At 33.2% G+C, this 25,122-nt stretch overlaps 1 protein-coding gene and 1 long non-coding RNA gene across 2 annotated transcripts; one reads left to right on the top strand and one right to left on the bottom strand.

Annotated features, from left to right (window-relative positions):
- Nucleotides 1-629: 629 nt before the first annotated feature.
- On the bottom strand, nucleotides 630-6,147 carry LOC102580773 (uncharacterized). The gene is made up of 9 exons (XR_001474401.1): nucleotides 5,375-6,147; nucleotides 4,366-4,623; nucleotides 3,722-4,059; nucleotides 3,535-3,627; nucleotides 3,152-3,284; nucleotides 2,963-3,051; nucleotides 2,263-2,570; nucleotides 2,052-2,151; nucleotides 630-1,241 (listed from the first exon to the last, which is right to left on the bottom strand). It is a non-coding gene; the product is annotated as an uncharacterized lncRNA (long non-coding RNA).
- Nucleotides 6,148-8,959: 2,812 nt separating this feature from the next.
- On the top strand, nucleotides 8,960-10,051 carry LOC107062059 (uncharacterized). Its single transcript, XM_015312274.1, has 3 exons — nucleotides 8,960-9,529; nucleotides 9,688-9,756; nucleotides 9,947-10,051. The coding sequence occupies exons 1-3, from the start codon at nucleotides 8,960-8,962 to the stop codon at nucleotides 10,049-10,051; spliced, it is 744 nt and encodes a 247-aa protein (XP_015167760.1).
- Nucleotides 10,052-25,122: the final 15,071 nt, after the last annotated feature.

Here is a 25,122-nt window from a genome sequence, read left to right as displayed (position 1 = left end):
GCCCCGCAGCTATGAAGTTATCAAGGATAGACTCAAAGACTTTTATTATACTAGTAAAAAATAAGAACTTCAAATCGAAGTAGTGAAGGAATAAAGAAAGATTTGATGCATTTAGGATACGAAGATGATATCTTTATTAGGTGACACTTTTTTCAAAGGCATCAGTTTTGTTTTTTTTTTATAGTTCGCAAACCACTGGGGAAAAGATATCGTTGATTGTTTGGCACGTTTTGAAAGCATTCTTAGTACAATTATCATAGGACTTCTCCAGACTAAGTAGTGCTCGAAAAAGTTGATGCTGCTACTTGAAGCATGACCAGGTTGCTGCTAGAAGACAACAGAAAAGGAAAATATGATATTGATGACGATAAACATATGCATATGAAGCTGCAATATTGAAATTCAGATTGCTGTTACTCTGGACTACAGGTCATAAATTAGACCTAAGACATTTACCTTCGCACGATCTATATTGAGATGAGCCAATATACTCAATAGTTTTCTTGTCACTGAATGATTTACTAAATAAAACAAGTTTGCCAGCAACTCTAAAAATAATAAAAATCAGGGATAAAGGCAATATATATAATACCCAAATATATTTCAACAACTGGTAGTTCAATGTCTGCAATTGCATAAAGTATTATCATTTACCAATATAATTTCATAATTGACCACAAGGAAAGAAGAAGACTATAGTGGTGGAGCAAGGATTTTCATGCTATCTAGCAAGTGTGCAGGGGATTGAACAAGTGTACAAATAAAATGATATTTCACCTATATACAATACCATGTTTTGGCAAGAAGACCATTAGCAGTAGTGATAAACCAAGCCCATTAAAGGTTTCATTAGTATTTTTCCTAATATCTAATCTATGTCAGGATTTTCCTCCTCGCATTAGCCTCAATCTCTGGGCTTGTCCTTGGTAAGTAAAAACTCAGGAAAAACTTCCTTACCTTGGAACTGACACCAACATTGCTTTCTACAGTAATTGTAGTTTCATTATTGACCTCTTGGACATAAGATCGAACTGTTTCACTATCAGTCAATATGATAGTGCTCTGGAAACTCCTCTGTTCTTCATTAGTGGAACTTGCATGAGGCATCCCATTGGGTATGCCAGCAACAACTTTTGGAAGTTGGTGAACTCCATTTCCAACCAACCCATTTCCAGAAACAACTATGTTATTTGACAACATCCATCATGCTCTATAATGTTTTAAAATTTGCAACCACAATTCTGCATGTCAAAACCACAAACACAAAATGCCTCATGAGTCATGATTAAAACAGGTGTTTTTAAAGTATAATCAAACCCCAATAGTAGGCTTTGAAGAAGTGCAATCTCATACTCTTAAAAACAACCAATCCAGCAGAAAAAAATTTGTATATAGAGTATTACCAAAGCAATGCTACAACCACAAAAAACTCAACTTTCAAAAAATTCATACTTTAGAACACTACAAACTCTCATCTAACTTCAATCACTTTGTTCTTCAAACAAACTAACAACACACAAATCAAAACTCGGGCTTTGCATCAAGTCAATACCATTTCATACTGAGCAGAGAAACAAGGTAAAATAACCCTACAAATCAAGCCTTTCCGTCAATTACAATCCAATTCTAATTATGATGTGGGTCTTGGGTATCCATTCCACTCTATTCAAGTTCATCAATGCAAAGTCTCAGCAAATGACCACAAACAAAGAACTCAAAAACCCAAATCCAAATACAGTACCAGAACATGACAAAATCAGTAGACCGACACTTACTCTACTTAGATCTCCAACCCCAGTAAAACTGGGCATCCATTCCACTCTATTCAAGTTCATCAATGCAAAGTCTCAGCAAATGACCACAAACAAAGAACTCAAAAACCCAAATCCAAATACAGTACCAGAACATGACAAAATCAGTAGACCGACACTTACTCTACTTAGATCTCCAACCCCAGTAAAACTGTCCAAATAACTAGACAAATGTTCTTAGAGATATTGACTTCACAATGCAAGACAATCAAGCTTCAGTGATGCAAGCAGAGGGCTAACCTCTTTCCTTTTCTCAGCTCTTTCATCACACTTGAAACTGATATTGTAGGTTGGAAGAGTACCTACTTTGCAAGGTTTGGCAGATGCAGCAGTAGGACTGCTATGAAGTGATCAAGGATAAACTGAAAAACTTTTATTATGCTAATAAAAATAAGAACTCCAAATCAAAGGAGTGAAGGAAAAAAAGAAAGATTTGACGCATTTAGGATACGAAGATAGCATGCATGCTAGGATTTATGTCTTTTTGTACTTTCGCCTAGTACAATGATCAAAGATAAAACATGTTTGACAACAAATGTTAGTAAAACTGCAATTCAATTAAAGTTAGCAGCAAACCATGCATGCATACCTGCAACACAAAACATATATGAACTCCACATGTTTAAGAAACAGTTAGATATTGCATGTAAAGTGACTAGCCTAATCTCTAAGTGATTCACCAGTAATTCTATCCTTGACGAGTCAACATCTTCCCTCTCTGTTAGATATATAATCCACCAGTTTTATCAAGTCCCACACCTTCAAAATGAATGGCATTGTATCGATAACTTTTTTTCCATGAAAAAGTAGTAAGGTAGATCAACTCAATCAAATACTGCATCTAAGCATTCAATGAAAGAAAATAGTACAACAAGTCCAGTTCTTGATTTTTCCTCCTTAATATGAAAGCCAATAACAGGGTATTAAGTACTCTCCCATATTGTTTATACTCCGAATAAGCAAAGTACTTGTACAGGCGCAACAAAATGGATACTTCAAAACAAAAAGGCCAAAGGTTTTGCTACTAAAATGCAGAATAATTGTACATACTACAAATTTAGGTCAGTTGACCAATAGCCTATTGGACCTGAGTGTACTTTTTTGTTTGAGAAAATAACCAAGAGTAAAACTGAAGCAAAGAGCAAATGCACCTGTTCTTACATCACGATATGTTGTCATATTGGTGTCCATGGTATCGAGAATCAATTGCTACAGCTATGTATCCCCTCGAAGCATATGCCTGAATAACAAAAAAAAAAAAAAATCGTACATAGAATTGTCATTCATTGCTTCTGCTCGATGGTAATATGGGGAGTATTTTTAAGAAAACAAAATATCACCTATAGTAATGGCCGTCCGTAACCACTCTTTACATTTGTTTGTACTATGTAGGAAGACAAAAGCTGGCCTCTTTTTCTTATCAGTTTCCTTCATGCTTAATACCAAGACAGGCAACTGCCCTTGCTCTCCTTCCTGGAAACAGTGAGTTCATGTTCAATACTTATAGCTGGAGACATTGAGAACATTACTTCTGAAAAATGAGTATTCCCACACTTATCTTCATTCAATAAATCAGATACTTTTTTAAATGAAATATATATAATTGAAGAAGCCACTTTATTTGACTGCTATGCTCAGTCTTTTTAAATTATCGCAGAACCACTACATAGCGAGCATCCAATTCAAAGAGCTGAAAAGAGATAGAGGGTAAACATTTTTATACCTCGCAGGCCCATTGTAGCGCATAATTTATCAACGTTGACAATTTTATCCCCTGATTCCAAGTCCACAAGTAAATCTCTCTTGCATATAACTGCTGCAGGAATCAAAAATAGATAAATCTTATAAATAGATGTTATAGTTACAATGAAATGCTAGAACAAGGACTACTCTGCTGAAAAGATCAAAACCTGCTGCTTTGACATGTTCTGAGATGTAGAGGGTGCTACACGCCTTCTTCTCGATGGAATCAACTGCAGCCAATTCATGTCATCTATGTATTCAACCTCTGGAGTTCTCACTGTGTCAGAAGTTGACATAGATTCATCCATGGATACTAATGATTCATCTGAGTGAGATGGAGAAATGACCATGCTGCAAGTTGCAGGAACATGAATGGCAGTGATCTTAGGCAGAATTGCCTCACTTCTTTGAATAGAAACAAGTTTTGCTGCTTGGCAGAACAACATTACTCTTGCAAGTAGAAATGTTCTTCTTAATGCTTACAATCTTGGATGTACATGGTTGCCTTCCAAAGACAAAAATGATTCCAAGTTAGTCACAACTTCAGATACAAGAAGCAATCTTTTTCAATTCACTCACATTGCAAAACAGCTAACAGCTTATTAAGCAAAAGGTTCATCAAACTGTGAAAACTCAAAATTATCAAAAGTTGCCATGTTACTGTTTCAAAATAAAAGAAAAACAGAAGATGCAGTAATCCTAACTTGAGTTCATCCAAATCATCCAATCTAATCTGAAACAAAATATTTAGAAAAAGAATATAGAAGGAAACAATAGAAAAACATTAGCTGATTTAGGATAGATGACTGACCAATGACTACAACGGATATATTTCAAAGGGCTGCGAGTGATCCTTGAGTTGAAAGTAGTGTCCATCAATGCTTTGAATTAGGTGTTCCAAATCAATGCAAAATCTAGAACACTGTCATCCGACCAGCTGATATATCGTGGCTTTACTGATTTAGGAGATGCAGCATAAGGGGAAAAAAGATATACAACGGACCTGATCATAAAAGATCAGTTCTAGCAGCTCTTCCACTTGGACATAATGCTTCGTTGGGCTTTCTGTCTTCAACATAATTCCTCCTTAACAAATTTCAAACACATTTCACACCTGAATACTCAAAGAATAACGCCTTCTTATATGTTAATTTAGAATTAGTGCAAGCCTACATTTAAAATCATCAAGAATCAGTAGGTAAATTTACCCCTCTCTTTTTCCTCATTTGATTTCTCTATTGTATATTCCTCCCCAATTCTCTTACGTCAACCTTTTAATTCTTATTTCTCTTTATAGTGTAGTTCGACTATGGGAGATTGTCAATAAACAGAGCTGTTTCCCTCCTCTAATTGTCCTATTTTATTTTATATCTCAATTTGATTGGGCTGATTGTGTAGTTGACAAATTGATTTAAACAACTACATCTCATTTCCATTCTCCATTTCTCTTCATTAAAATTGAGGACTGCCATACAAGAACAAGAAATAATGTACAAAAGAAAAGAAGAACCAAAAAGTTTTCAATTTAAGAAAAGGATAACTAACCTAACAGAGGCGGGACAATGTGGAGCCAATTGTTAGCAGGGAAGAGACTATTAAGTACAACATGACAGGGCAAGATTGTGGAAGTGGCTAAACTTAAGTAACTAAGCGGTGAAACTCTTCCGCATTCGCTCAATCACTCAATTGCTTTGGAGGGATTTTCAATAGTTTGTTCAATTAAGCAACGGACAAGAACAGTAATCTGAATTTAGTGCGCCGAATAGCTATTGTGTTATTTCTACATCGTCAGAGAATTCCAATGGTGAAGAAGAATTTACCTCAGTGGCAACAAGAGAGAAGTTGCCGGAATTTTAGGCAGTTTTAGGGCCGCCTTTCCGCCAGTTGAGGAGATGGCGGGCATCATCAGAGTCGCCGGACATGGAAAGTACGTCAATGAGGCAAGTGGCTAGCACGTGCTCCTTAAGGCCATAAAAGTGAGTCACATGGATGCAAAATTGTCCTGAGGCTTCCTGCAGAAGGTATCTACAAACTTCCGGAACTTGGACCGCTTCTTCTCCTGTATCCACTGGAAAAGACTGACCATTACGCTAAATTTTATGTCTTCTCCACCAACACTGCTATTAACAAAATCAGAAATTCAATACAAAAACAGTGAATGTGTACATGAGGAAAGGGTGCTAGGAATGTAAATAGTATACAAGATCACAGCAATGTATTTTCCAGTTGTTAGAAATTTGTACTTATAACCAGAACTTGAATCAGGTAAGCTGATGATGTAGCCGTTCCTTTCAACAAACCATAGTTGTGGTTCAAACATTAAATTTAAAGGTGCCTTGTCGAATACCAAAATAGAAGCAGTGTAACAATAAACAACAAACACGGACTATGACAAACCAAATGCATATTTTGTGTTAAGATGATTAGAGTGAAACCCACAACAGCATCAAGGAGAGAAAATTGAACATCACCTGCCTATGATAAGCAGGAACATTTGGTGCATTGATATGTTCAATCAATCTGGTTATTGCATTTCAAAAAAGGAAATAGATGAAACACCAGATTACCCCCATCAGATGCACATGCTCAGGTGGTTAACACCCTCCACCTCCAACTCTAAATTTCTAGGGTTCGAATCATCAAACAGAGCAAATTGGTGAAGAGGGGTATATTCATCTTTAGTTGAGATTTTCATCTTAAATTCTTGAAATCGGAAAGCCCCTCCCATTTTCAACCATCAAGAAATCTTACAATTAAAGGCAAAGGTTCATAGTAAAAGTGCAAAATAATACACAGAACAGAAATGAAGCCAAAAGGAACATCAATAAAGATAGAAAAATCACAGAATTGATTCGACCAACTAAGATTTTCAGAATTCAACAAGGTGCTAAAGAGTGACTTGATTCTATTTCTGTTGGTCTGGGTTATATTGAAGATTAAGTACTATCCCTTGCAGTTGAACTAAAGGATAAAATCCGCCAGCTGCAGTCCATCCTGTCGGTAACTGATCAATTTCTCTCATTTTTTGTGGCAGAGCATGGTTCTAGTTGAAGCACCTTTTTCTGCTCCCTCTTCTCCTTATCAGTACTACAAATATCTTCTAGTATTATATTTGCTTATCCTGCTATTTTTTATTTAGATACTTTCCTTATCATCATTGCTTCTTTACTCTTGTATTTTCTTCAAACTTATTTTTGAGGCCTATTGGAAACAGTTTTTCTACCTAGCACAAGATGGGGGTAGGGTTTGTACACACTCTTGGTACAGTTAACATACTCTAGATGCAAGGCTCGATCCACCGTAGTCCTATTTTTTTCTTCTCTTACCCCAGCCATCTTTCCCAACCCATCAATAAATGACAAAAGGACCCTTCAATCATGTTACTGTTTCAAAATAAAAGAAAGACAAAAGATGTAGGAATCCTAACTTGAGTTCATCCAATTCATCCAATCTAATCTGAAACAAAAAATTTAGAAAAAGAAAATAGAAGGAAAGAATAGAAAAACATTAGCTGATTTAGGATAGATGACTGACCAATGACTACAACGGATATATTTCAAAGGGCTGCTAGTGATCCTTGAGTTTAAAGTAGTGTCCATCAATACTTTGAATGGATAGGTGTTCCATAGCAATGCAAAATCTAGAACACCGTCATCCGGCCAGCTGATATATCGTGGCTTTACTGATTTAGGAGATGCAGCACAAGGGGAAAAAGATATACAACAGACCTGATCATAAAAGATCAGTTCTGGCAGCTCTTCCACTTGGACATAATGCTTAGTTGGGCTTTCTGGCTAATATGTCGATGACTACATTTAATTTAACAAAATCAGAAATTCAATACAAAAACATTGAATACAATGTACATGAGGAAAGGGTGCTAGGAATGCAAATACCTTCGACTTCATTGATAGTTCAAGTGCATGTGGAGATGCTCCTAGATGCACAGGGACATCATCTGCCAAAGGAGAATTGGATCAGCAAAATGTTTCTAATACACGGTTCAATCAAATATCGGTGTTGGTCGTACCATGATCTAATCCAACTTCCTTGAGAAAACAACTCATGTCCATGGCCTTTCTCTGTGCTTTGACACAATTCTGATTCTGCAACAGATGACGACTTGGTTGAGTTTTGTAAGATCAGTTTAGTGCTTTCCTGCCACCCTTTTTCTCCAAAACTTTAGAATAATTATCTTTTCTTCCTGCACTATATTTGTTTCTAGAGGAATCAAGATCTTTCCCTCACATTTGAGGAATTATTTTTCTTTGATGCTTGTAGAGCAGAAGGCTTTGAGATATCATTAAGTGCTTTTCTTCCACCAATCCCTCCTCCTCTTTTCTTCGAGATACCATTCTTTCCCACTAGAGAAGCCCCTGCTAAGAAATAGTATATCACACCAATGTATATTCGAGTTGTTAGATGAAATTTGTATCATTATAGTGTATACGATCTTGAATCAGGTAAGCTGATGCTGTAGCCATTCCTCTCAACAAATCATAGTTGTGGTTGAAACATTAAATTTAAAGTTGATGTAATGAAAACCAGTTAAGATCCCTAAATTTTCATTGAAGTTTAATCAAAATTGCCAGTCTACGTAATAGCCAAATTTAATCAAAACTTCAAAAATAACTTTCTTTGTCAAGATTACACAGTACTCTCAAGAATAGCTTCCTTGTTGTCAACGAGAATTATGTGGCCGACTCCAACTTGTTTCTGACTGAGGTGTAGTTATTAAGCAACATTTATATCCGTTTATCTCTTGAGAGAAGAATCCAACTGCGCGAATGGATTTCCTCACTGAAACTTACAGAATACTGCATAGATTCCTTATAAGGGCCATGGAAGGTGGATCCCCAAGTATAAAATACTATTATTAGTTGTGACTTGTGAACATTTTAATGCAAGTTTGACGAAACTATAAATCAAGTACTTAAAAAACAATAAAACAAACGCAAACCATGGCTCCATCTCTGACCTCAGACCCTTCTTATAAATAAAATATTCGAAAGCATACATCTGTATATGGGGATTGCTTTTCCAAATCTTGCATCATGTGCTTATCACTTGAGTAAGAAATGCTAACACTAGCTTTACGTCAACTAGTTATTTCAATAGAATAATAGATTAACTTCCAATCTCGAGACTAGATTTGCCACAGAAATAGTTAAGAAGATTTAGCTATAGCATAACTGATGGTAATGGAAGATCATCTCAAGTTATGCACACAAAGCAAGAGAAAATGCTTCTCCACAAAATTCATCAGCATCTTTGTTTCCTCCTTGTTCCTGGTTATCATCCTTTTCCAAATCCAGTATTCATCCCCTTTTGAGTTCTCTTTATCAGCAAGATCCCAAAGATGGGGTTTTCTTTCTCAAGAAAATTACTCCGGTGTCATCGAGACCATGACTGAAGAACTCAAAACCTCTGTTACTTTCCTCCCCCTTGTAGACCTTAGATTTAGAGAAACAGCCACAACTGGCCATACATGGTTAATGAGCTCTTTGAATGACACATTCGAGGAAAATGAGACAGAACACTTGTATTTCCCTTCCAAAGCATCCAAAGGATGCCTTCTTTGCTTTAAAGGAAGGGATACTAGGGATGGTACAAAGAATTCATATGCTTTGGCATGGCGAGGAAGTCTTCCAGACTCTGCTATTTTATTGGAAGGCCTAACATTTGTTTCGGACACATACTACAACCATGAAAATCTGTGGCATGGAATATGTGCAATGACTCCTCTTGTAAGATGGTCAATGAAAAATGAGTGCTTGAAGCCCACAAGATGGGTGCTATTCCACTGGGGAGAACTGAGATTAAGAATGGGATCATGGCTTCAACAACTTATGCAAGTTAGTTTTGGTGAAGTCAAGGTGGAAGGATTTGATAGAGGAGATGTACCTTACTGTTTTGAGAAAGCCATTGTCATGAGGCATGATCTAGGCCAAATTACACGGGAGAACAAGCTTAAGGTCCGACGTTCTGCGCTGCAAAGCAAGGAGCTACTGTGACCTTAATCCTGCAGTCAAAGGTAGAGAGATGAATGAAAGAGAATTTCCAATTATAAGACTTACACTATTAATGAGAAGAGGTTCTCGCTCATTCTGCTCTGACTGATATATTTGCAAAGGAATGTGCCCGAGTTGAAGGCTGCATTCTGCACATAGTTCAGTCAGAAGATTTATCTTTCTGCGACCAGGTACATATTTTTCCCTTCTTTCAATCAGTATTCAGTAAACCCCAGAAATTTCAATGGAGCAGTACTTTACAGAGAATAAATACAACTAAATCTTACCAAGAAATTTCCATCAGCAAGATTCAGATTACACTACATGCAACTTCAGTAGTATCCAGGGAATCACTGAAATAATGTCAATGTCCTTTATCAGGTGAAAGTGCTGGCCAACACTGACATTGTTGCATCTCCACACGGAGCACAATTAACAAATATGTGGCTACATGGCCAACTGGTTCTAAATGACGAGCAATTTTGAGATGGTGGGGATGACGTGATATGTTATATAAGCTATAAATATCTGAGTGTAGTATAAAACATATCACGTATATAAGCTCGTAGAATTGTGTATAAATATCTATACACACATATTCATTTAAGAATAGAAGCAGAGTAACAAGAAACTACAAACACAGACTATGACAACAACAAAAAACTTGAGATTTTCATCCTAAATTCTTGAAATCGGAAACCCCCATCCCCCACCCCTCCCATTTTCAACGATCAAGAAATCTTACAATTAAAACCAAAGGTTCATAGTAAACCCAGAAATCTGAGTGAAGTACAAAATAATACAAAGAACAGAAATGAAGCAAGAAGGAAACATCAGTCAAGAAATTAGAATTAAAGTATGGTTGAAATATAGATAGAAAATTTACAGAATTGATTCGACGAACTATGATTTTCAGTCTTGTTCACAAGTTCATTCCAAAAACATTTCTGTAATTCCCCACCCCCAGAGAATAATACCCATAATAGAAATGAAGCAAGAAGTAAACATCAATAAAGATAGAAAACTCACAAAAGTTGATTCGACCAACTAAGATTTTCAGTCTTGTTCAAAAGCTTATTCGTAAATTCTTGAATTCGGAAACCCCCACCACTACCCCTCCCATTTCCAACGACCGAGAAATCATACAATTAAAACCAAAGGTTCATAGTAAACCCAGAAATCTCAGTGAAGCAAGCTTGAAATGGGAAACCCCCACATCCACCCCTCCCATTTTCCATCAAGAAATCTTACATGTAAAACCAGAAATCAGATGGAAACATCTTAAATTGTTGAAATCGGAAACCCCCAACCCATTTTACAAGTAAAACCATAAATCACAGTGAAGCAAGCTTGAAATGGGAAACCCCATTTTCAACCATCAAGGAATATCAATACAGAAAACTCACACAATTAATTCGACGATGACAATCTTTCTTCTTTCTTGCCGATTTATTACAATTCGAATTCCAAAAGGGAAGTTTTGGCGATTGCGAGACATAGCTCAACGGTCACTAACGAGCCTTTTGGTTTAGGAACTTACAATTAAAACCATCAATATCGACCATGACAATCTTTCTTCTTTCTTGCCGCTTTATTACAATTCGAATTCCAAAAGGGAAGTTTTGGCGATTGCGAGACATAGCTCAACGGTCACTAACGAGCCTTTTGGTTTAGGAACTTACAATTAAAACCATCAATATCGACCATGACAATCTTTCTTCTTTTATTTCAATTTTTTTTGTGTTTTAAAAAGAAGCTTTAGAGACGTTGGCAACCTGAGAAAATCCAACAAATGGTGTCAATTTTTAAATCCATTTAAAAATGTAAAAGTTAATTTGGGATTAAATTCATATTTTCAAAACATTCTAATCTTTTATAAAATAGAAAGAAAAAAAAAACACTACATTTCTCCTCATTATCTTTTTCCTCATCTCCGTCGTCACTCTCATTTTGAATTGAAGGTCGTGTTCGACTTAAAACATATCAGTTATTTTTTGAAAATTTTTATAATTTTCGAACAACAGACTCTTGATACTAAGTTCTTTTCTTGAGTTAATGAACAAGAAATTGTTATCATATGTTGGTGCATATTCCAACATAGTTATCATATGTTGGAACATGTCACCTGTGTATTAAAGCAACAGATATTTGCTTTCTAGCCTGGTTTCTCCAATAATATCCTTCACCTTTTCCTTTAAAATTTTCCTTTTTTGGTTGTCAACTTTCTTGAGAAAATGACGAGAGAAGAGAAGACTAGAGAAGTTGATCATTATTTAAAACAATATATAGAGTAAAAAAAAATTAGAATGTTGTTTGCTTGAATATTTTTTTTTATCACAAAGTGTTGTTATAAAACACATACTACTAATATAACATAATATGAAAGTCGTTTTCAAAGAGAATTTGGTCATTGTTATCGTGAAATGTTATTATAAAGAATGACGAATAACGATAATAGAAAGGTTCAATTGTATCTAATGAGATTAGTTATCCTATCTTCAATATGGAATAAATTGGTGGGTTGGTTTTAAATATGTACAATAAAGTAATTAGCCTATAACAAATATAGCTATGTTTTATTTACATAAAAATAGTCAAACGTTATAGGAAGTATACACTAACTATATACTATATAGTTTGTCAAAAGTCATAGAAAGTATGAGTTAATATCTCAAAAGATCACTCAACTTTGAAAATTTATCTAGTAAAGTCATTAAACTTTATTTTGTATCAATAAAATCACTCCACCTAGGTTTTTATATCAATAAAATCACTCAACAAATTTATCAATCTAAAAAGAAATTTGACATGAAAAAATAATTTTCTTTTTATAGCATGTAAATATGAATTTCAAAAATAAATAAAAAATTTAAAACTATTATAAAATGAAGCATGTGTAGTAACATAAAATGACAAGAAGAAATGGAGAGAAAGAGAGACACAAAATAGTGATAGTAGCTTTTCTCTATTATTGAATGTTTTTCTTTCACTTACTCTTTCCTTATGTTCCTTACTTTGTTACAAGAAGAGGGGTATATATAGTTGCATATACTTGGGCACCAAGTGTGATACATGGATATCTTCTTGCCATGTATACACTTGGGGCGCCAAGTATATAGTATGGAGGGTTAGGTTACAACACTTTGTTTGTTGTGTGTATATTCATTTTACACATAATGTATAATGTGTACATACATGTTACCACAAAATATATGTATTGGACATCCATTTTACAACACTCCTCCTTGGATGTCCATGTCTTAATAGATAGTGTGCCTCGTTAAAACTTTACTAAGAAAAACCCAGTGAAAAAAAGCTTGGTGAAGGAAAAAGAGTACACATATCTTATAATACGCATTAAGAGTTGAATCATTAAAAATCTTACTAGGAAAACCCAGTGGGAGAAAATCTTAGTTAAGAAAAAAAGAGTGCAGCGGGTACTATACTCCCCATGATTAAGACATCACTTATCAATCCGAAAATAACACATTTCAATCTTATATCTCAGCTTCTCAAAGATTGAAGTTGATAATGCATTGGTGAATACCGAAGTGTTAAAAACATCTTCTACATCCTTCTTTTCATGGTCATGAATAAAAAGAATTTCGATGGAATATATTTTGCTCAGTCTTCTTTGATGTGTCCTCTTTTGTTGAGCTAGACATGCATCAATATCTTCATATAATGTTGTTGGAATATCTCTTTTCAAAGGAAGGTCACGTATTCTCTGGATATGTTTATTGATCTCAACCAAACATATTTTTGACAATCACTCAATTCGTGATCTTGTCGACGTAGACAAATTGCTCGTTCGATTTGTTAGCAGCAACAATCAAGCACTGACGAACACTTTCAATAAAATTGACTGTCTTGTGGAATGATTTGAAATGATAGTATTTTCAAATGAAAATATATAATTTTCATGAGTCCAAACTTCATAATTTCCTGCAATTTCATGATCAATAAATTTTGACACAATTGGTCAGAATAAATAATTTATATTGATATTTGATTCACTCTAATATCTCCACCGATAAGAGTGATGCTATATTTTGCATGCATACTAATAAAATTATTTACCATGAATAATAATAGAAGGATACATAAGTGCACCAATTGCACTATGACATGGTACTTTCTAACCATTTTAATGAGATCAAAATTGATCTTTATAATACGTGATCTTACAATCATTGGGTACTATTCAATGGAATCGATTTATAACCTTTTAAATCCTTCAAGAATTTTCATATAATGTTTACTGTTTAGAGACATGATAATCATTCATCATGTGTATTCAAGTTTTTCATATATTGTCAGACTGATAGAAACCTCATTGCATCCACCTTAGGAGAATACATCTCCATACAATAATGTCAGGACTTTTGTGAAAAGTCTTTATTTTCCAATGGACAAGCCTTACTTCATATTTTACGATTTCACTTATCACACAATAATTCATTTGTACCCCACTGACATTATATCTTTGGTATATGGACAAAATAAGTCCAAAACATCACTTTTTCAAGTGAATAGAAAAATACTTGAATTATATTTCTTTGGCCAATTATTTATCTGCCAACTCTCGATAGATTTAACATCAAGATCCTCATCACCATTTATAATTTTGAGTGCTACATTATATTCAAGATATCTTCGACGATTATTTGATATCGATTCTAATGTGACATAACTTATCAAGTTCACTTTATTTTTTCATTATTTTCAGGTACCTGAACCTTTACCAAGGTTTTTTATAAAATATTATAATATGGTGCTCTTTCTAAAGCACTTGCCTCATTATTATGATCATCTTGATCATTTGCTCCTTTATCTTTTGAATCGATTAATTTATCATGTTTCAGGCGTGTCATAAATTATGTCCTTCAAGGACTTTTCACTGGAGCATTTATAACTGGATTATAACATAGGGTCAGCAAATGCGTCTGACAATTGACTTAAATTATCTCTTCAATGAGGATCATATCAATGATAATTCATTATGTATAACTTATTTTCCAGTTGCTTATCTCCCCCTAATATTCTAACATTCACCAACCTTATTTGGGGACTCATCTTTGTGCATTGCGTAATGGTGGAGCAATAATATACCGCACATTTAAATTTCTAGATGAGAATTATTTGGTTCGTAACCCTGAACCAATTGTGATAGGGAAACCTTGTTGGCTTGATACGTACAAGTGTTACTACACTTTAAATAACACATCTCATACCAAATTTCTTTTGGGAGGTTTGTTCTCATAACCAATGGTTTAGCTATAATTGGAGGCATATAATTTTTGCTTAAACCACTTGGATATATACCAACATTATCAATATAGTTTTATAATTTGAAATGTACTCTTGATTTATCAATTCGAGCAAACAACCTTTGCAAAAATTAAATTGCAAGTTGATAATAAAGTACATGTGACCATAACATAGATGATATATAATAGTAAATGGTCCACATGGCAGGTGAACGGGCCCATATTCACCTTTTTATACATTTCAAAATTTTGGGAGATACAATCTCAATCTTAGCTGGTACAATGATAATTTTATCATGAGAACAAACAACACAAGAGAATTCTTGAAGAATTTGTTATTTCTTCAATGTATATATAACCACATGAATTCTCTGTTATTTCCGTATCATATTTAAATCGGGATGGTCATCAACCGGCCATGCCAACTGATGTTTATTTCAATAAACTTTTAGTTTATTTTGCATGTGATTCCATCATCATGTCCATACTTAGTTACGACAAACAATATGCAAACATGGGTAATCTTTCACGTAAATATTTATAACCCATTTTGATTGTAGTAATATGAAGATCTTAAATTTTTCCATATTTTATAGACTCAATATTTTTTTTTTGACTATTTCTTTGAAACTTAAAAAGTTTCTTTCGAGACTTACTACAATTTCAATATCATGAGCAATTTATTTCTTTGGGTAGTAGCATAATAGCTCACCAAAGCTCGCAATTAACATTGGATACTACCACATAATCATAACATTGTTTGTGTGATAAACATCTCTTTCAATAAGAAATTTATATCATTATTGTCATGGTCAAAATCAAGCAAAACTTGTTTCTTGATTTACTTTTGTCATTAGTATCTCCTCCCTTTTGTTTAATATCTAGAAAAGTATTTTTGATGCACAGAGATACATAACCAATGACAAATTTTTGTGGTACAAAATTATTTCCTTCTTTTGCCCTTTCGGTAGTTTATACTAAAACATACCTTAATATTTGTGATGTACTAAAAGTACTTGACCAATGATCATTTATACCAAAATAAATTTCTTTATTTCTCTCAAACCTCCCATAGGGGTGAGTTGTGGTATTTATTAAATCATACAAGAGGATGTCCTTATCTAATTTTCATCATCTATTGACAGATTCATTGTCAAGAATGGTCCACTTTTCATGATACTTATCACAAGTCACCTTCTCTTCAAGGAATTGACTATAATCATATATTCATGCTTCATAATTATGCATTTCATTAGAAGTTCATCGTCATGCTTTGAAGTTTATCATATTCATATGACATACCTCGACATCACTTTTGAAAGTCAAGTGTATCACCACTTTTTCATCATTTTCTTTGATGGAGGATTTATAAACTAAAATTAGTTTGCACGTACAACAATCGTGTGCCCAATACCTTTCATACCAAATTTGATGACAAAAATTACCTTCACTCTTTGAAGGACAATTTTGAGAACTCATATTGTTCTTTCTTTTATAATTATCACAATGATGACCATTATTATTTTGTCCATTCACGTCCATATTCATATGTCCGATCATAAAATAATCTTGTCATCTTTCAGACTTTTATTGTATTGCTATCACATTCACTTAAATGAATGGAGCATATTCAGTGGGATGGACTTCACAATTTTTTTTTAGCAAGAGCATATCGATTTGCTCAATCATCATTATATATCAATATATTGCATTGAGACTTTAACCCAATGTCTTATCCATACAAAGGCGTGTTAGGCCAAAATACGAAGGGATTTGAACCCAAAATCTTATCATTATGGTGCATCGAGACTTTAATCGATGTCTAACCCTTTTGGTGCGATGAAACTTGAATCCACCGTCTTACCCTCAATCAATGACATTATATATAGTCCAAAATAAAATTCACCCTTGAGCCTTTAAAATATTGTTACTTTGTTATTAATAGCACAAATAAATTTAGTCATAATAACACTTCAAAAGATCATATACAAGTTATTACCTTTGCTAAACGAAACAAAGTTGATCCTCATAGGTGGCTCTGAATACTATTTTCAACTTAAAAGTTTTATGAATAATTCACTTATTGAAAGATCAACAAATTAATTCTCAACATTGACTTCATTTGTTGCTAGTTAAGAAAATTTCTTTCTTCAATTGTAATTCATAGATCTCAACTAGAGGTAAACACTAATAATCACAATAAATAAAACGATACCTCAAAATTCAAGAATTAAATAAACACTTGATAAATGGATCTAATAAAGTCTACATGTCAAATTGTCTCCATGACATGTAGCATATTTTATGGATTTAAAAAATTAGCATACTCTTTTTGTAGATATATACAAATCAGAATAAATGTAATTATTATTATGAAGGAAGCTTACTATAAAGCAAAAATATACCATTATCTTACCATTGGCAAATTTATTAATTGTCAGCCTAAATAACATGCCAATGCCACTTCAAAGAATCTTTCATGATAGAAAAGTCCTTTTGATGATTCCGGAGGAAAATAAAATACTTCTTCACATATTAGTTTGCTTACCCTTTTAAAGCAACTACAAAACAAGTTATGTTAGTACATATAACATATTATATAAATTGAAGAAGTAAATAATTAGTTAGTGTAAGATAAACAAGTGTAAAATAATCAATGATGTTGATCAAAGTTAAACATAAGAAATTTTAAAACCTTTTCCTTTTTTATTTTGATATGCATTCCTTAAATTAGCTATTTCTCAGTTAAAAGGAATTATGTATTCTTACGTGACAACCACAACAAAGTATCAACCAAATTAAAAATTCATGTTATGCACTTTTAGTCTTCTAATGATTTCGGTGAGTTCAATTCTTCCAACAAGATTATCAATTAAGTATGTACTAATTATCCTTCCAATATTTAGCTCAAAAATCCATGATAACATTAACGATAATTATCAAATTTAGACTATCAAGTATAAGAAGACTTATATAGCAAAATATAATATACTCTATACTATTTTGGGCTAATACACCACCGGAGATGCTCGTAGATGAAGAGACTCGTGTTGATAACGTGTTATAAAATGAAGCATGTGTAGTAAGATAAAATGACAAGAAGAAATGGAGAGAAAGAGAGACACAAAATAATGGTAGTAGTTTTTCTCTATTATTGAATGTTTTTCTTTCACTTACTCTTTCCTTATGTTCCTTACTTTGTTACAAGAAGAGGGGTATATATAGTTGCATATACTTGGGTACCAAGTGTTATGTTCTTCTTGCCATGTATACACTTTGGACACCAAGTAAATCATATGGAGGGTTAGGTTACAACACTTTGTTTGTTGTGTGTATATTCATTTTACACAGTGTATAATGTGTACATATATGTTACCACAAAATATATGTATTAGACATCCATTTTACAACAAAAACCCATTGAAACATTTTAACAGGTGTAAATATTTTTAACTAAGTACGTAGGTGTTGCATAAAAGCACATAGTGCCGCTGCCAAGTTTGATTAAATTATTACAAATCAAAGAAGATATGTATTTTTTAATGATATGGTTTCCTTTTTTATGTTGATCAATTTCAACGTGTTACTCCAGTAAAATAACGACACTAATTAATTGTTTATCTAAGTTACGAGTATATTTTAATGCTCTCAAACAAATAATTTTAAAATGTATGCGGTACTTCATTTTTCTCATACACCTATCATGATACACAAAAAAAAATAATACATAACAATATTATAATAATTATTTCACTAATTAAGTAAATTTTTAATTTTAATTTTATTTATCTGCGGGGTTCATATTTATATAATATTTTTGCCTTGTCAAATTTGTTATAATGACAAATTTAGTCAAGTGATTATATTGATATAAAAGTCTAAGTTAAGTGTTTTATTGATTCAAAACAAAATTTAATGACTTTGCTAGACAAATTCTCAAAGTTGAGTGACCTTTTGAGATATCAACTCTAGAAAGTATATATTGACTATACAATATAGTGTACACATAAATGAGTTATACATTGACTATAGATTATGATACACTCAAAAAGCTAAATATAGCATAACCATACATAAAGTATACATTAATTATTCAATTTTGATCAACTTGATATTATGTTTATGTCAAAGATATGGGGTTTGGTTTGTTAAAGGGCTAGCTAGTTTCGCCTCATTGCCTAGAAATTAGTACTCCTATCTATTTTAATTTATGTGATTTTAAAAAAAAATATTTTTAAATGAATGTCTCTAACTCTCTATATTAAGTGTTTGTATTAATTGCAACATTATCATTAATGATACTCCTACTACCTTATAAAACTGACATTTTATATTTAAGAACATAAGATTCAAATAGTGAGTTACGTCTTGTCTTGTATAGTATGCAATACCTAGGTAACGTGCAAAGGCCCAACCCTAATAAACTTTTTTTATTTAAAATATTAAGTTAATATCGTGTGAGTTTGATAGCCCTCATATTAAATATTAATCGATAATAACAAGAATTATAATTATATATTATAATTCAATAAGTGCAAGATGAAGACTATGTCAATCAAAGAACATTTGACATACAACAATGTTAAATATCAATTACTCCAAAAAGGTTAAAGAATAAATTTAACAAATAATATAGTAATACCTTTTGCATATCAGACATCACTGTTAGTCCTTCATCTTCTGTAAGTTTCAAATCATGTTTGATGCACTTGAGAAATCAAGACCATGCGTCCTTGTTTTTTTTTATCAACTACTGCCCATGCATGCTATAGGGTACATCTGATTATTTCCATCTTTGGAAATGCAAGATAACAGTTCACCTTTATATACACTTTTGAGAAATGCACCATCTAAACCAATAATCCTTCTACACCCTTCTTTCCATCCACTTTTTAAGGAACCAAGACAAATATAGATGCTCATAAACATCTCTTTTCCTGGAATTGTGTTCTTGGATGTCCTGATAGATACAGTAGTTCCAGAATTTGTAGTCTTTAATTTCTCAGCATAATCATACTACCTAGCAAACTGCTCTCTGAAATCTCCCAAATGTTCATTCATAACTCTCAGTTTTGCCTTTCTACAACTTGTCTTACTAACATACAAAATCATACTGATTTTGTATCAAAGACTGAATCTGATGTAGTTTAATGGTAGGCTTACTCATAATCCTCCCCTTGTAATGTTTACTAAACCAAATGGGGGTACACAATTTGTTTCTTGTTCTTTTAAAACACTTGTGGACAGAAAAAAATATGTTTTAACACCGAAGTTTCCAGTGTTACCATCAATACTTCCAAGAATATGTTAAGGACAACCCTTTTTCTTACACTCTGCCCTTATTTATTTCCTTCTCATTAGGTTTCCACTTAATATTCACACACTTCTGAATAGAGTAAATTTGCAGTGCCTCCCTGAACTCAATATGATTAAAAAAAATCTATATACAATTGAAATAAAACCTTTTAGCATTTTATTCCTAGGTGGTGGATCTACCACTTCATCATTCTCAACAGGATCCTCTTCATCTTCACTAATGTCACTACCAAGATTTGAGCTATCAAAATAAGGGTCATCACACCCGAATTGCATTCAAATCTCCCCCTCTTGTCCTTATAAATGTCTTCAAAACCAGCATCTATACCTACAGGACTAGATGGTATCTCATCTAGATTTACTCTATCAACATTTTCCTTAACTTGTTCTTGAATGTTAGATTGCCTAGCTTGAAGCAACTCCTCATCCAAATCACTCAAATTATCAATATTTTCATCAACACCATAGAGTGAATCAGAATCAGAATGTTCTTCAATTCTAGGGGACTGCTCTTCAACAATAGGGATCTGCTTTTGATTTAAATGCCTATTTTCATTTTCGTCAAATGGTTGAGATGAAGACACATCAACCCTATCTATTTGTGGGGAGGATGACAGATCATCCATATTTTTGTGAGGGGAGGAGGACACATCAGCATTATCTTTTTGTGGAGAGGAGGACACATCATCATTAGTGCTAGGCAATACAAGTATCTCCTCAACAACTAAAGGTCTACTAATGGGATGTACAACATATACATAAACAAAATCAACACCTTTCAAACCATTAAGAAGGTTTAAAACATCATAATCAATATTTAACATGTAATGACCACCCTTCTTATTGACTCTACATCCAAATGTCAACATTTTCAACACCCAATTCCAGTGCTATTTTATGAAACAACATAATATGCAACTCATCTACATCTATATTAATCTTTTCAAGACTAGTGATTTCATTGGCATACCTTAAAGTAGGATCAGATACAAAACAACCCCCATAGTGAAATTGAAGTGTCACTATAGTTAAAGCCATTAACTTACCATACCTGTAAAGTCAAAAGAAAAACAACTATAGTTAAAGTCATTAACTTACCAAGCCTGTAAGTAAAAATAACAAAAAAAACCCTATTTTTTTAAGGAAACAAGGTGTCAAGAATCTTATACACCTATGATATGTAACAATGGACCACTAACACTATCAATACCCAAGACAATTGACGAGAAAAAAATATTAATTTTAGTCGAAATTGAGATTTTACGAATAAACCCTAGAATCTACTCGAATTCACGAAATATGCCATTGAAGTCACTCGAAGTCATACATCCACTATGAAAGCATATTACACTAACATTAGACACAAACCAAAGTAAAATCCCCAAAAAAAAATCAGAAAATCAAATGACAATCGACCCTAAAATCAAACAGATACGCACGAAAAAATTGAAAAAAATCAGAACTAATGCAAAAGACAAGAACTTACAACAAAAATCACAGTGGAACTGAGCTTCAACTGAGCAAAATCAAAGAGGAACTGTGAGAAATCGTAGAGAGGAGAAAGGGAGAAGGGGAAAAGTCGCGAAGGTTTTGGAAAATAATGACTATTCTTAGTTCATATGAGTCATTAGCTATGTGGAATATAATATTCATACGTGGATTAAAACTTTTTATCTCTTTGGCCAACGTGTACGTGTTTGCGCAGCACGCACCATACCACATCAAAAAGTGTGTAAAATGTTGTGTTTGGATGGGTTCAAGGGTCCAGATGATAAAGAGATAAGTAGAAGGGTCAAGAATACAAAGGGACACAAGTACAAGGATCCACCAGACCATTTCGCCTGTTTAACTTTAAAACAGAAGTTCCCTTCTCTATTATCATATATTAAAAGAAACCATGGTTCTTAATACAAAATTGTCTTCTTACTACTATTCATGTTTTTATCAATTAATCTCTTTAAGGAACTTCGGAAAGTAAAAATATAGTGCTTGAAATTTGAACTTCTCAAGATAAATTTTGATTTTCCCTCAACGACTAAGTCAACCTTTGATCTTATGTTTAAGATGTTCAAAATATCTAGGGAGAAGGCATAAATTTGCCCACGAACTTGTCCTGAAAAGTCAGTTACACGCTTAGACTAATATGGTGACCTATTACACACCTTTGCTACTAAATAGTGAATTTTTTTACCCTTGAGACGTGTAGCATCACTCTCACAATGGGAAGTATATCACACTTGTGCCATATCAATGCCATGTAACTGCCACATCAGATGCCATGTCAAATTTTGACTAAAATTCTCCATGTCATTCAATTATTTCTTCTTCAATGAACACCGCCATGAAGCATATACCATTGCCGCCATATTACTACCAAATCTATATATTTCACCATGAAAATCAAAATAGTCACCTTTAATATCACTGCCTACGATCAAATCCACCATCAAAATCATACTATCACCATTATCCCCACAAAAATTATAAAGATCCACCACAAAATTTGATACCCATAAACAAACCCATCACCAAAATTACATCATCACCATCAAAAGGTACAAACCCACCTCTAAATATCACTACAACCATTGTCAATAAAGATTTTTTCTTCTCCACCACCTTCAATTCCCGCTTCTTTGTTACCCCCTCACCAACAAATCCATCATTATATTTTATTTTATTTTAACTTAATCATCAATTTTATAAACCACCAACAAAGCTGAAGAGAAAAATCAAATATAATGAAAATAGAAAATCGAATAAGCATTAAAACAGGATATGATGAGGGGTGGGGGGGGAGAGGATTTTGATGGAGGTATAGTGGGGTGGATGGAAATTGGGAATGAAAAAATGATGAAAAAAAAAATAAAGAAGAAGAAGAAGACGGTTGCCTGTGAAGAAGAAGAGGTGACGTGGGTGGTGGAGGGTGGGGTTAGGGTGATAGTAGAAAGTTGATTTATTTATTTATTGCCACACACACTTTTCCTTCTCTTTTTTTTTTAAATTTTTTGCCCTATCAGTTTTAGGGGGTAAAAAAAATTCATTTTTAATTGATTTTTCGAGACAAGTTCAACGGTGAATATATGTTTTCTCCCAAATATCTAAATATACATCAAATAAATTTGAAAATATCGTATAATTTTTTACCGATGAAGTTTAGATGAACCCCCTCGGTACCCTGTAGATCCGCCCCACCCCACCCCCTGGCCCCCAAGAAGTCCAAATCCTAGATCCCCTCTGCATTCAAGACCAAGATGGTTAGTCACGGATGGAGCTAGTAGATCTCATGCGGAACCCAATAGATTTTGCTTAAATATTGTATTTGTATTAGTTATAAATTGATTAAAAAATTATAAATATTAAATTTAGAACTCAGTTATTACTCCCTTCATTCATTTTTACATGTCTACTATACTAAAAAAATAGTCCAACAATACTTGTCCAGTTTGAAAAATCAAGAAATAATTTACCCTTTTGTGTCTATTTTGCCTTTGATATTAAATAGTATTCAAGATATAATACATTTTCAAAGCATTAAATTTAATATATTCAAAGGATAATTTAGTAACATTACTCTATTATTTATTATTTTGTCAACAATACTGTATGACAAAATGTTTTTGCTGTCTCGCTGGTCATTTTTGAAGCTAATTTCTTCTTATTCTTTAATATGGCAAGAACGACGTATTGTAAGAAATGCATCTAATAGTAATTTATGTCTTATTCGGTTCCCACGTGAGTTTCATATGATATTAAACAGGCAGCACCATCTAAAGGGTAATTTTAGTGGAAACCAATGCCAAACGATTTGTACAAAACCAGAAACCAAACTTTGCCATTGAAAGCATTTTTAACCTTGACCAAATAGGCACTAACTTTCTTTACCAAAAGCTTACTTGTGTTGCAAATTCTTGTTGTAGTTTGTATGTTTTATGAATACTAACACTGACTGCATCATTAATGATAATCATAGTTCAGGGTAAAAAAGGTCATTTCCTGGAATAACTGTGAAGAAATCATATCAATGAATCTTCAAAAATCAAAAAGAGGGCGTCACTTTGCAACAGAAGATCATGATGACAATACCAAACGCAGTAAAAAAGATTATTCTTTAGCAATGACTCCAAAAGAAGTACTGTTGTTGGAAAGACGCCTAAATGAGAGACAGGCAACAACAACTCGCCTTCTTTCTAACACAAACTGTACCGACTGCAGTGGAACAATGCCTCAAATACAAAATGACCTTTCTTTTCCAATGTCTTCTTCTACTTCGGCATTAGGTTAGAACATCAATATATCTCTATGGTTATGCGTCTATCCCATTAAATCTACATGACAAAGGCAAAAATGTTATTCCTCTTTTCCATGCTCTTTAAAAAAGGTAGGCCCTTAGAGTTACCGTGATTCTTTAAGGGCCCGTTTGGCCATGCGATATGGTATCATGATATGGAATCACGAGATGAAATTGAAGATTTGTTTGGACATGCGATATGGAATTTTTGTATTGTATATTTTCTCATAAACATAAAAATTTCATAAGTTGTAAAACTATTAAAATAGCCCAATTGTTTATTCAATCTTATCAAATAAACAAAAATTATAAAATCGCATAATAAATTTTTACAAAGTTATTTGTTCTTCACTTAAGTAATTGTTTCATCTAACTTAATTTAATTAAAAAAATTGAACATAAATTGTACTTGATATGCTCATATCTCTCAACTACTCTTACAAATAACCTATAAAGTAGAAAAAAAACATACATTAGTGAGTAAATATTAACTTAGAAGTTAAATACACTAAGATAAACATTAACAAACATCACTGACTTCTAACTATTTACAAGAAAAGTCAATAGTTAAATATTATAGAATAACGAAATTTTAAAAAGTTACCACAAGTTTGAGTCAAAAACACTTCTAATAAAATTTAATCAAAAAAATTATAACTAGTCCACTTGACTAAATATTA

This window comes from Solanum tuberosum, unplaced genomic scaffold, assembly GCF_000226075.1.
Source record: "Solanum tuberosum cultivar DM 1-3 516 R44 unplaced genomic scaffold, SolTub_3.0 scf00193, whole genome shotgun sequence".
Taxonomy (NCBI): domain Eukaryota; kingdom Viridiplantae; phylum Streptophyta; class Magnoliopsida; order Solanales; family Solanaceae; genus Solanum; species Solanum tuberosum.
Note: the sequence above shows the minus strand (reverse complement) of the source record. Positions and strands in the feature narration are given on the sequence as shown.

Coding starts and splice junctions, on each gene's coding strand:
- LOC107062059 (XM_015312274.1), top strand. CDS start 8,960: ATGACTGAAGAACTCAAAACCTCTGTTACTTTCCTCCCCCTTGTAGAC. Junction 9,530..9,687: donor CACGGGAGAACAAGCTTAAG/GTCCGACGTTCT, acceptor ATATTTGCAAAG/GAATGTGCCCGAGTTGAAGG. Junction 9,757..9,946: donor ATTTATCTTTCTGCGACCAG/GTACATATTTTT, acceptor GTCCTTTATCAG/GTGAAAGTGCTGGCCAACAC.